General features: G+C 37.1%; 1 protein-coding gene across 1 annotated transcript in view; it reads right to left on the bottom strand.

The window, feature by feature from the left end:
- The window catches only part of didum (dilute class unconventional myosin), a 616,021-nt gene that overhangs the window by 95,557 nt on the left and 506,397 nt on the right, over positions 1–14,067 (bottom strand). Inside the window, exon 21 of the mRNA XM_067147235.2 lies at positions 7,093–7,239. Within this exon, the coding sequence (XP_067003336.2) occupies positions 7,093–7,239 (147 nt within the window). The remainder of the gene's footprint in view (positions 1–7,092; positions 7,240–14,067) is intronic.

Below are 14,067 nucleotides of genomic sequence, written 5' to 3'. Positions count from 1 at the left end.
ATTATACTGGAGTGGTGGCCAAGAGGCAATAAACAGATTGGGACGAATCATTTCAAAGCAATTGGAGGAGTATGTTGAAGTGGTAGAGTGTGCGACTGACAGAATAATGAAGAATAAACTAAAGATGAAGAATGAAGTGATGAACTCCATACAAGTGTATGCACCACAGATTGGAAACAAGGAAGAAGAAATTGAAGGAGAAATTTCAGATGTGGAAGTGGTTATTATGGGAGATCTCAATGCACAGGTCAGAAACGAGAGACAAGGAAAGGAAGACGTCATTGGACCATGTGGATATAGGAAAAAGAATTGCAAAGGAGAGAAAGCAGTGGACTTCTGTGAAAGGAATGGACTTATAGTGGGGAATACATGGTTTCAAAAGAAAAACAGCAGGAAAATTACAAAATCAGTAATTGACTATTTTTTTGTGGAAAGGACAAATCGCAGTAAGTTGATGGATGTGACAACTTTACCAGGAGAAGCATTTGATGGGGACCATAGAAATATGGTGGAAAAATTATGGTGGGGGAAAAATGGAAAATCTAAAAGAGATAAGAGAAAGCAAATTAAAAGTATGGAAATTGAAAGACAAAAATGTACAGGAAGATTTTCAGGAGAGATTGAAGCAACAAATTTCAGTTACTGAAGTGGAAAATAGAGAAGAGGAGTGGGCCAATTTTAAAAAGGCATTTGTTAGTGCAGTGAAAGTGCTTGTGGTAGGACATCTACAAGAGTGAAAGAAAAGGAGACACTGTGCTGGAAAGAGGAAGTGAGAAAAGTGGTGAATGAAAAGAAGTCAGCCTGGCGAGAATGGAACCAAGATCAAATAGAAGAAAGCAAAAGGAAGTATCTCAACAGCAAACAGATGTAAGAAGGTGGTAGGAAGAAGAAAAGAAGGAGAGTAGAGAAGAATGTTCACAAAAAATGTAAGCAGATGTAAGTGGCAGCAAAAGGATTCTGTATGGACTTATAGAAAAAGAGGACAAAAAGGGTTACCACAAAGCTAGTGAAAAAGGAAGAAGGGAAACTATTAACACAGCCAGAAGACATAAAGAGAAGATGGAAGGAGTATTTTGATAAGCTACTGAATGTGATCCACTGTACAGGGGAGACAGAAGCAATACAGTGCGAGGACTCAACAACAGAGGATGATATAACAATGCTGGAGGTGGAGTTAGCAGTACAAAAGATGAATATGGGAAAAGCAACAGGGATGGATGAAATCAGTGAGGAAATGATAAAGGCTACTGGACCTGTTGGCATGCAAGGGTTGTACCAACTACTAAAGTGTATGTGGAAACACAAATGTGTACCTGAAGTTTGGAAAAAAGGGGTAATAAAACCAGTGTTTAAGAAAGGGGACAAGAAAGTTTGTGGTAACTATAGAGGAATCACACTTATATTGCAGGTAGTTAAAATATTGGAAAGGATATTAATAAGAATGAGAAGAAAGATTGAAGGAGAGTTACAAGAGGAACAATATGGCTTCAGGAGTGGAAGATCTACAGTGGACCCGATCTTTAGCATGAGAAAACTGATGGAAAAGAACAGACACAGATAGGTCTTATGGCGATGATAGGACAGGAAAGGCCTAGGAATGGGAAGGAAGTGGCCGTGGACTTAATTAAGGTATAGTCCCAGCATTTGCCTGGTGTGAAAATAGGAAACCATGGAAAACTATCTTCAGGGCTGCCAACAGTGGGGTTCAAACCCACTATCTCCTGGATTCCTCAACTGCACTGGAAAAGAACTGGGAATATGGAAAGGATCTGGTCATGACTTTCATAGATACAGAAAAGGCATATGATTATGTACCCAGAGAGAAGGTTTGGAAAACCATGGTCAAAAAAAAAGACTCAGAAAAGAAACATTAGAAGGTGCAGGCAACTGTGTCAGCAGAGTACTGAACCCAGTTGGAAAGACAGAATGGTTTAGGAATAAGACTAAGACAGGGGAGTGCACTGTCACCTCTTTTGTTATTATGGTCATGGACAAAATTGTAAAGGAAACAAAGGAAGCCTATGGAGATGAAGATACTGCTATTTGCAGATGATGTGATCTGGGGAAAGGACAGCAAAGAAGTGCAACAATAACTAGGTCTACTGAACGAAAAAATTTGAGAAGTATAGCACGAAAATCAGTACAGAGAAAAGCGAGACTATGGTGATGTCGAGAGGGGAAAGGCAAGGAAAGGGCACTGAGAAAACGAAGTCAGAGTCTGGAAATTGTGGACAGCTTTAAATACCTAGCAAGTGAATTAATGCAAAATGCTATGGTGGACATGGAGATTAGCAGGAGGGTACAGCAGGGTAATGCATTCTACCAAAGCGTAAGAAAACTTGTTTGGAGAAAAGAAATACCAAGGAAAAGTAAAGAGATAATGTACAAAATGTACTATGTACCCATACTGACTTATGCAGCTGAGACAGACTTTGACTAGCAGGCAAGAGAGTAGAATTCAAGTCAGCGAGATGAAATTCCGAAGAAGTATGATAGGAAAGACAAGGAAAGAGAGTGAGAAATGATGTTAGGAAGTTAAGATAGGAAAACTAAATGACAGAGTCGAAAAGAATAAAGTAAGGTGGTTTGGACATGTAAAGAGGATGGAGGAGAATAGAATTCCAAAACAGATGCTGCAGGCAAAATGCGAGTGCAAGAGAGCATGAGGAAGACCTAGAACAAAGTGGATTGAATCAGTGCAGAGCAGCATAAGAAGACAAAACTTAGACTGGGACAAGATCGTGGGAGAGGAACGGTGGAAGGAAAGAGGACAATGGAGAAGTGTCATAAATACCCTGACCTGGCAGGAACTGGATAAAAGGAAATGACGATGATGATGACTATGATGATTCATACTACGACTTATTCGTTTGTTATTTTTCGTAATCCAATAATGTGTGAAAGTATGTTTAATTTCATTCTGAAAAAAATTATATCATCACTCCAGAGGCACCTGTGGCAAACGTTCCAGTTTTCTTCTTCAAACAGCATCACCTAACCTAACCGTATGTTTATCTTGAAAACATAAAAGAGAAATTATAACCTCCTTGCTACAAATTTATATGGGAACAGCCTTTCCAAAAAGTAACTAGACGTGAGAAAATATAAACTATCCTTTGAATCAGTGATATACTCTGCCATATTTTAAGGTGTATTACATTCTTACTTAGTTTCAGTATATAACCTTAAAATTAAGCGATTGTATACTTCAGCCTTTTTTTCTAACGAGTTAACAACTGCTATCAACCACGTTATTTATGTATTTGTTACAGAAACATGTTCTCCTATTTCAATTCTAATTTTCTTAGAAACAGCAGTCGATGGATATTACTAATCAACTCCAACACAGCCTTTGAGTGTTGACAAGAGAGCTCGCAATTGGATATAGTGGGGAAACAATAGCGAAGATGATCTAGAGTATCGGATGAGTCAGCGATAGGGCTCTTGCTGTTAGCAAAGGAAAATACACAGTTTAATAATAGGAAGTTTGAAGGGACAGACAAAAACTGTCGTTATAACGGAGTTCTCATTATATGTCGTATCTGCTATAGCGGACTTCTACTGAATTCGTTTAATATGAACTTTATCTACTACATGATGAATGCTAAGACTATGCTGATATATTTTCAGTAAGTTTGAAAAGAAATTAAATAATGTGAGAATATGCAAAGTCTATTATTTAAAAAATAAAAAGGAAGAAGGAAGACTAAGGAATAATTCTTTCAATGAGTACGTTTACAATTGAATTGTTATAGTTTCACAGATCAACAAGATACACACTACTATTTCTTGGCGTATTGAAAGGATGGAAAAAAAAATTCTATCATCCAAACACTTTTAGGTCCATACTGAGATTCCAGGGCAAACAAAAGGCTTCCTAAAACACTATTACATTTAGAGAGAAACAAGTTAAGAAGGAAACGTATAATACAGACAGAACCAACTAGTGGGGTGGGGAGGGACATGCTCACAGGCCGTCGCCCTTACCTGCAGGAACACAGGGCGCTGTTTGTGCGGTGAGCATAGAACACAAACAAAATCACTAAGTAGTAGTTAAAGTGCTGACTCAATCACATTTGTCAGAGTTAACACTGACTGAAACATCAAATGTACATCACTTTCACTTTCTTGGACTACAGAATAGAGGTGTTAACTATTCAAATATCAAACACAAAAATTCATTAGCACTAATATTCCCTCATCATCATGAAAATTAAATATAATTTTTATCACACGTGCATGTCTGAGTACAACCTTATTTATTCAATTCAGGGTCCAGTAATACAGTAACCTAAGTATTGAAACATTATCTTAAATAGTTGTATTTATTTCTATGTGAAAAATGTTCACTTGAGTAAAAATGACATTAACCATCACAATGAAAATAGGGACTTAAGGGTATATCATCATGCCACACAAATTTCTTTCTATTAACTAGTTGCCTTAATGGAGTCAAACCTGAGGTTCATCAGTATCTAATCTAATCTTGCTATAGTAATTGACAGCTATAAACACTGTTCAAGATAAGGAATACCTACTTCTTGGTACTCTCTGATCACAATTTATCCCAGAATTTAAGTCATTTAATAATGGAAATTACTTCAAAATAGAATATTCACAGGTACATAATGGCCTTTCTAACTTTTGGGCCAAGGTTTCACACAGAAAGAAGTGAAACAGAGTGCTGCCCAAATATAGATTATTATTCTCATATGTCTTTTTGTATCTATCCAATACAAACTTCAGATACTAGACAATGAAATTTCGGACCACGCTACGCCAGTTAGAAAATGTTGATTAGTTTTTACTGACATTTACCAAGTTTTGATGTCTCTTACTTCTTCAGTATGAAAATGCTTCCTTGAGCGCTTTACAATAACATGTCTTCTCAGTTCTTTCTTTCAGGTTGAATCATGTTGCTGTTTTATGTATCTTACGTACAGGTTGCTAACGTTTTTAATACATCGCGGCATTCTTGATCAAAGCGAATGATGTACCCGTACTTGATTTGAGGTAACTGGCCTCCCCTCGCTGCTAAAATCAACTATGAAGGTAGTCACTATGCCCGGCACACCCCTTGGCTACAGCATGCCAGGAGGTGAGAGGGGGGAGGGGGATCTCGAAATGTGGAACATACCTCTCGCTTGAAAATCAGATGGGAATTTCTGGTGCTATTGTGTAATTCGAGGGTTAGTCCTATATGATTATGCTCTAACCAGCATATTGGTAATTAAGTATAATGGACATCCAAGAATTGCCAATTTCGTAGCTGTCCTCTAAATTCATGTCCTTTGCGTGTTTAATTTCTATAGCCGCTCAGAATTTTCATTTGAGATTCTGGGGCACACAGCAGCTAAAATCTCTGATTTATCAAATGGAATTTTGTGATAGGAATGCTTAGCTACAGTTGAAATGTCTGTCTTGGTTCTTGGTGCCACATATGTTCTTTAGAGTAAGGTAGAAATTAGTCACTTTTGCCTATCTAGCACATACTACAGCTGCGTTCAGTATGCATTTGACTGGCTGCAGACAAACTAAATTCCTGTGTGGCTTGTATATCATCTTAATATCATATTTGCCTAGTATCTTCCCAATTTTGTTCGTCATACTTTTTATGTATTGAAGTATTGCTGTCTTCAAAAGGTGATTCCTACTCACCAGTGTTCTCTTCTACAGTGGCCTTTCCTCTATACTTCCATAAATTACAAACACGGCAGACAAAATTGGGAAGATACTAAGCAAATATTATATCTAGACTATTTATAAGCCACACACAGAAATTAGTTATCTGCAACCAGTCAAATACATAGTAGAATGACAGGCACATGGAGTATACCACAATGAACGTAGCTGCAGTATCTGCTATGTAGATGAAAGGAAGCAATTAATTTCAACTATACTCAAAGAACATACCCATCCATCAAGAACCAACATATGGACATTTCAGCTGTAGTGAAGCATTCCCATAGAATAAACCACAAAATTTCATTTGACAGAACCAACATTTTTCCAAGTGTGCCCTGAAATCTCAATAGAAAATCCTGAGAGGCTGTAGAAATTAAGGAACACCCAAACAATATGAATAGAGGAAGGCTACAAAATTGGCAATTCTTAAATTTTATTTTATTTTATTTTTTTTTTTAGTTGCTTTACGTCGCACTGACACAGATAGGTCTTATGGCAATGATGGGACGGGAAAGGGCTAGGAGTTGGAAGGAAGCGGCCGTGGACTTAAGGTACAGCCCCAGCATTTGCCTGGTGTGAAAATGGGAAACCACGGAAAACCATTTTCAGGGCTGCCGACAGTGGGGTTCGAACCTACTATCTCCCGAATACTGGATACCGGCCACACTTAAGCGACTGCAGCTTCTTAAATTTCTATCATACATGAATTACCAATATTCAGGTCAGGCCATGAAAATACAGGATGTACCCTCAAGTTACATACCAAGAGCAGAAATGTCCACCTGTCTGTCAAGCATGAGGTATGTTCCAGATGTTTCAAGATGCTCCCTGGGGCTTGCAGTAGCCGTGGGAGTGGGGGAGGGGGTGGCTGAGATAAAACAAGGCAAGGCACATGACCACCTTCATAGTTGATTTTAACTGCCTGAGGAGACTGATTACATCAATACAGTCACCTTGTTAAAGAATACTGCAAAGCATTTAAAAACTTCAGAAACCTGTACATAAGGAACAACATAAAACAACAGGGTTCAACTCAGAGAAAGACCTTAATGGTAACTTAACAGACCATGGAAACTTCACAATCAGAATATGTATTTTTATTCTCTCTCTTGCTGACATTGATCGCATAATGTAGCTTATTCTATATGTTCAATACAAACTCTACTGAATTACAGTAAGTTACTTCTTACTGAAATCCTTCATACACTTTTAGCTCAAAATGTTGTGGTTTCTGTTTTCCATTTGATATGAGAAAGTACATAAACCTGCATAGCACATCACAGTCATTTTGAGATGTATCTAACAAGAATTTTTGATTTTTTTTTGAAATTAGATATTCAGACTCATAAGAAACAGGTAAATTTTTTATATAGATATATACAAATATACAGGAATATTATAACTCACCTGGAAGGATTCCTGTGTGCGGACAGCTGCATCATCAATAGGACTATCTTCTTTTTCAAGTAACTCTACTCTCTTCCGCAGTCTATCTCTCTCTTTCTCCACCTCCTTCAGTTTCTGCTGCAGCTTCAATACCAATCCCACATCAATCTGAAGAGAAATAATTTTTTTTTCTTCTTATGCATATGGTTCATTGTGACTTAATTCACAATAAGTGCACTTATTCAAATATTTGTGAAGATTTGTTTTTTTACTTATGTATACCAACCAGACTTTCTATGGCATACATGTAAAAGACTATGGAATTTAAATCAGGTGACAGAGTTGGCCAACAAATAGGTCCATTTTTTCCTATTTTACAGAACAGGACCTAGTTCTGTTCCTTGTGTGTATATATACATTTTACAAAAAATTACTTAAATTAACAACAAAATTTCTTGTATTACTATTTTCATGCAGACATACTCTTGAGTTCCTTCATGAGGTAACAAGAGGTTTAACATCCATCTATTTCTAAGAAGTATTTAGTTTTTGGGTATCAACATAGTGACACCAGAAGCAAAGAGGACCAAGAGAAGAAAAGAAAATGATCATGAAGAGAAATTTGCTCTTCTCACCAAAGATTTACAAATTCAAGGTGAGCAAAAGTTGTACCTAAAGTAACAGGATTGCATGAAAAGTCCACTTAAAACAAGTAACTCATTTACTATTAATGTCTGTTGACATTGTCCACATCTGTTTTGCCTTATGTATCTACGTAAGAATCTGACAAACTTCTTCACTGCAGACAGCAGCCTGGTCCAAGCAGCTGACAACTTTCTAAGATGGAACAAAATGACTGTTGCAGGAAATGTTATTACTTTCTACAGTACATGTTTCTTGTCTCCTCCATTTGTTTATGGATATGGTTCACATTGATGAAAATTTGTAGAGATCACTTTTCACTATACAGGATTGCTAAAAAACAAGCAAAACAAGTTGTTACAGAAGAACAAGAGAAATGGTTGAACAAGTGGAGTGATGAATTGAAAGAGGATGTTAATGGTAATAAGAAAATGTTATATGGGATGATGAAAAATAGAAAAATATATAAAGAACACTCCAAATACCTAAGAGATGATAATGAAAATCTGATCACTGAAGATAAGATCAGAGACTTGGAGGACTTACTTTGATGAATTGCTAAATGTGAATTACATACAGCCTACACAAACAGTACTATCACATACAAGTCTGCCTCTGACAATGGATTAGAGTTAACATGGAGTGTAGAATATGCCTGGAAATACATCAAAACTGGAAAATCAGCTGGTGCTGATGAAATGAATGGAGAAATGATCAAGGCTATGGGCATTTCTGGAAAACATCGGATCTACAGACTCTTTTGTAAACTGGAAAGAAGGGGACATACCAGTTGATTGGAAAACAGACATCATAATTCCAGTTTTCAAGAAAGGAGATAGAAATGTTTCAACTATAGAGGCATCACTTCAACATCTCAAGTTGGTAAAATTTATTAAAGAATTACAGAGCATAAAATCAGACTCCTTATTGAAGAGAACCTCTTCGAAGAACAGTATGGATTCAGGAAAGGGAGATCAACAACTGATTTAATCTTTACTGTCCGTCAGTTAATGGAAAAATACTATGAACACAACCGATATTTGTAGTTAGCCTTTCTGGATATCAAGAAAGCATTTGATGCTGTGAACAGAGAGAAGTGTGGGAAACACTGAAGAAAATTGGAATACAGGATGACATGATACACAGGATCAAGAATTTGTATGAAGATACCTGCAGTGAAGTCAAAACACCTGCAGGAATGACAAACGTTTGATATAAAATCTGGGTTAAGACGGTGGTGTTTTGTCTCCTCTACTTTTCATCACTGTGATGAATGAGATTCAGAGAAAAATTGACCAAACCATTGGAGGTAAGAAAATGAAAGTTATCTTGTTTGCTGATGATATAATGCTTGTGGCGAGGCTCTAAAAAAGACCATCAAGAACAAATAAACTCTTGAACAGTAGCTGCTAAAGAATATGAACTCATCTTCAGCAAAGAGAAAAGTGAGGTTATGGTCTGAAAAGATACGGACAACCAGTGGGACACATCAAAATCGAAGGGAAACGGCTACAGATGAACCATCAATTCAAATATCTTGAAAGTGTTATCTCTCATGCTGGTTCTATACACAAGGAAATTTCCCACAGAATTCAGACAGGTACTTCTGTAAAATAGTAAACGACATAATATGGAACAAGAAAAGACCAACAAAATGTAAGAGAGTCATATATGAAACCTATTACATACTGTACCGGGTGGTACACCTCCATGCCGCTAATTCAAACTTTGCGCCAGTTGAAACTCCTCTACTGGAGGAAGTCTGAACTTTATCTACCGCGTAAATTTTCAAGTTTCTCAGAAGATGTCACTACTTGTAAATTTTGAAGTTTCTGAACTGGGTCGTTTTCGATGTATTTTTGTTTTGCCTGTAGTAAGAAGTGTGGACATTCTCTTCCAGATGGCACTACTGAAGAAATACAATTATGCACCCTAGTGCAAAGTGAAAGAACTATGTTTTTGAAGAAATTTTGTGTTTATAAGTTTGTTCTTTGTTAAATTTCTTTGAGTTATTGTTTATGTTGGCAATATTAACCCCTTCCTTCCGCCAGGTTTGAATTTAGCCAATCCCGAATTTCTTTAATTAATTTATGACAAATCAGGTGTATCTTCTTCAACTTGGATATGTTGCTTAACCCTAACCAATAAAATTCTTGTGGGAGGGTGTTCTCATTCCTGAAACGCCTCGAAATTTCCGCGAGAGTACATAAACTGCTGATTTTCGGGTCTCCGCGCCACTTCAGTAACATCTTTCAGTGTGTAAAGTACGTAGCAGGGGGCGGGAAGCGCCTCTTTCTTCGGGCAGCAGTTCAACCACAAGGTAATGGCCTTTTAATAACTTCTTTTCTTGCTAGCTCAGCAGTTTAACTCTCGGGGCAGGTCCGAAGCCTTTTCCATGTAACTTTCCTTTAAAATGTAAAGACACTCGGTATCAATTCTTTCTGTTTTAACTACAAATTGGGATAGAGAGTGCTTAACCCTCTCGAGCTCCCACTCATTTTGCTTCGAGGTGAACTTATTTTCTCAACCGTTTCTTCCTGTCTAGTGTAATGTAAATTGTCTTCTCATATAAGTCACCTCCTTAGTATGGGATTAGCCCTTGCATTAACGGCCTGGGTTTTAAACAAAATGTATTAGGAGTGTAGCTTCGCCTCCTCTCAAATTGGTATTGTCGAGGCCATGTAATATTTCTGTTTCTTCAGTTAATAGGCCTCAGTAGGTTGGGTATCTTTTACCCCTGTGTCTATGTCCTTGGAGGACAGCTTGAAAGTTGAGTTTGGTGTGGCCTTTGTTAGGCTTAAACTTTGAGAGCGGATCGCTCTTTTGAAATTGATTTTGGGTGCCTCGAGGAGGCTTTACCTTGTAATTGGGAGCAAGTGCTTCTGAACATGATTGGGGTCTTCTGCCCCTTTGTCGAATCTTGTTTTTTTGGGTAAAATTGGGCTAATTGCTCAAGAATTGTGAGTCCGGGGCTCGAAGCCCAAATCCTGTGAATACTGTAATTGTACATTTGTTACCTTGCTACTCTGTACCTGCCATTCTTGTTATTTCTTGATTTTGCTAAGAAAATATAACCTTGTTAAATTTTATCTTAACTTTAATTTCGTATTCTGAGACCTGTTCACCCCCGCACCTTCTTTCACCTCTGCTGTTCCACAGATACCTCGGAACACATACCAATCCTGACCTATGATTGCAAAACAAGGACCATGAGAAATAAAGATATTAGTAGAATCCAGGCAGCAGAAATGAGATTTGTCTGTAGCACGATCAGTAAAACACGGAGGGACAGAGTTCGTAATGAGGAAATCCGCAAGCAGACTCAAGTTTTAAGACTGCATGACAGAATAACGGCGCAGCGACTAAGATGGTATGGACATATGCGACGCACGGGAGATAACTGATTACCGAAACAAATATATGATCTAAAACTTGAAGACAATAGACCAAGAGGGCACCCACGACACAGGTACAAGGACATGGTGAAGACTGACATCGAACAGCAAGGACATACTTTGGAAAGCATCAAAGGAGAGAAGTTCAGAGACCGTAACTGGTGGAGAAGCCTTGTTCGCCGACCCATCGCCTAAGATGGAACGACGTGGGGTATGTATGTATGTATGTATGTATGTATGTATGTATGTATTTTTCACTTCTATTTCACTTATGTACAACAGATGTTGTCCATCAGCTATAAGTAAAATTCTATGGAATTTAACCCATTGCCTTGCAATGACGGAAATTTCCGTCATTGTCCGCGGGTTCCCATAAATGCAATGACGGAAATTTCCATCCACCCTTTTTATTGCTTTGTTGAGGTTTCCAAGGATACATATATATATTGCTTTGCAATCCCAACATATCTACAAGATGTTGGTAATCTTATTTCAGCTATCTTTGCCCTTCAGCTACGTATTTTGCCGCCAAAGAGTCTAAATATGATCGAGTAAATTGCCCGTAAAGCTTTAGTGAAGGTAAAGTCAATGTCGTGGCCGAGTCGGATGAAGCTTGAATATTACGATTTTTGGAGGAAAGCGATGTCAGCGACGGTTTTTCCAACGAAAGTGATACTGAATTACCTTCGAGTAATGTTAACATTAGTAATTTCGAAGAATTAGATGACATTATTGAAGAAAATGAAGACGGGGATGAAGGTGGGCGTGTGTATAATGCAGAAGGTTGAAAGTGTACACAAACAGACAATGTACCAAATAATATGTGGTGTAATCTTCTTGCTACTACAGAGTTCAGTTCTCCAAGCCCCATAGTTTTTCTTCTGCTAAAGGAAGGTATTGATGCAGTTTGTCAGTCTTGTATTTATTATTATTATTATTATTATTATTATTATTATTATTATTATTATTATTATTATTATTATTATTATTATTATTATTATTATTATTATTATTATTATTATTATTATTATTTCCTTATGCCTGACTAATGAGCGCAATTAAACTTATTTAGCTGACGTCGTTGCCTTTTCCTTCTCCCAAAATCTCTTCATCTTCTCACTGTGGCTTTTCTTGCGAGGTCTGCTATGACTGCAGAGGAAAAAATCCCAGAGGAAAGAACAGGGTGAATCCCGCTATGAATGTGATAAGTGTAAGGTGGCACTGCATATATATGAGTGTTTTAAGATCTACCACACTGTGTTGAACTATTGTTAGAATGTGAACTGTGTTTCAGGGTGTTAACTTGGTGTAGCAAAAGTGTTCTCTTTTAAGACAGATTAAATCGCAATCAATGTACATTTATTTTCAAGAAAAATTGCAGTTCAATGGGTTAAATCTGGTGACTAAGTTGACCACAAACAGGTCCACTTTTTTCTATCTAATGCTGTGGAAATGTATCGAGGAGGTAATTATACATACATAGCCTTTTACAAGTGGTGCAGCACAATCGTAGAGAAAGTAGAAGTTCACCCTTGCTTTGGCAAGTCTTTGAGATACTGTGGTAGTCTCTTTCAAAATAAAATGAGGTAACCTGCAGCTGTTGGGCCCATGTGTAATACAGGAGTCCATGTTAGAAAGATCACCAATATTTCCTGTGCTCACACATTAATTGTAATAGACCACTGAAAATGAGTGAACAGTGAGTGTGTTAGTAACAGACCATATGAGTATTATGGTAATTTAATACTACAAACTCAAGGATATTCTTTTTTCTCCTCCATTGATATTTGTCAACTGTTACAAGTACTTAGAAGAAAAAGGTGGTTGTTGACCTAATTCACTGTCCAATGAGAAAATATCAATACTTAGTTCAACAATGGACATGTTTCCGTTCGAGTGCTGCTTAAGTGACCAGATCATTCTCGTCTGCTTCAGAAAATCTGCTAACCACCACTTTAATAGGAAAGGAGAACAAAACCTGTTTTCTATAATGATCCAAATTTGCTAACAAAACTATTTGGGAAATTTTTCCCTCTTCTTCGGTGTATGACGCATTAACGCAATTAAGTCCATCTTTTCTATATGCGACAAATTAGGCATCTGTAACTCAATCAGTTGTTTTGTCAAATACTACACAGTGATCCATGTCTACGATCTTCTGGACTGACAGATTAGTGTGCATATCAGGTACGTATAATGTGTTGCATAGGTTGACTGACTTTGCTACAACACCTTTTGAAGTTATTTTCATTACAACAGATAGAATTACGGGTTCCACCTAATTAATACATATTTATTTATATGCGATTATTTATATATATCACATTGTGGGACTAATTTCAATCATATAATGATCATCTTAAGCCACTTATAACTAAAAATTGACAAAGTATTGGACTCTGCATGTATGCATAACACAATGACAAAACTAGGTTGATGTGCTCATGAGTTGTGTTGTGATGTTTGATGTGTCTTAAAAAAATAAAATTTGCATTGGTGACACAACTACAGGCACAAATTCTTAAGATTCAAATTACTTTTAATGACAATCACATGGATAAAATAGTCTATTCATGAATGTCGAATTCATCCCATTTACTGTAATTAGTTGAGTCTGTGGAAAGTGTGTGTCTGAGAAATTCATCATTCACATAATCATGAATTGTCACAAGAGTACTGTCAGTTGAACCCACAAATTGTGTAATAAAATGATGCTAAAGAGAAATTGGCAGTTTTTTCTTGAGAACTTTGCTAGAGTTGATTTGCCTATGTTTAATTTGTGAACTATCATTCAGCATAACAAGATTATTCCATCTACTGTGCAAGATGTATGAGACTGGAGAAGTGCCATCCGATTTTCAGCAGAATGTTGTTATACCTACTATTCCCAAGAAAGTCTGTGCTGACAAGTGTGAAAACTACAGCACCATTAGTTTAGTATCTTATGCCTGCAAAATTT

This window comes from Anabrus simplex, chromosome 5 (assembly GCF_040414725.1).
Source record: "Anabrus simplex isolate iqAnaSimp1 chromosome 5, ASM4041472v1, whole genome shotgun sequence".
NCBI lineage: Eukaryota > Metazoa > Arthropoda > Insecta > Orthoptera > Tettigoniidae > Anabrus > Anabrus simplex.
The sequence above is the reverse complement of the archived record's forward strand: the minus strand, read 5'-3'. Positions and strand labels throughout refer to the sequence as shown.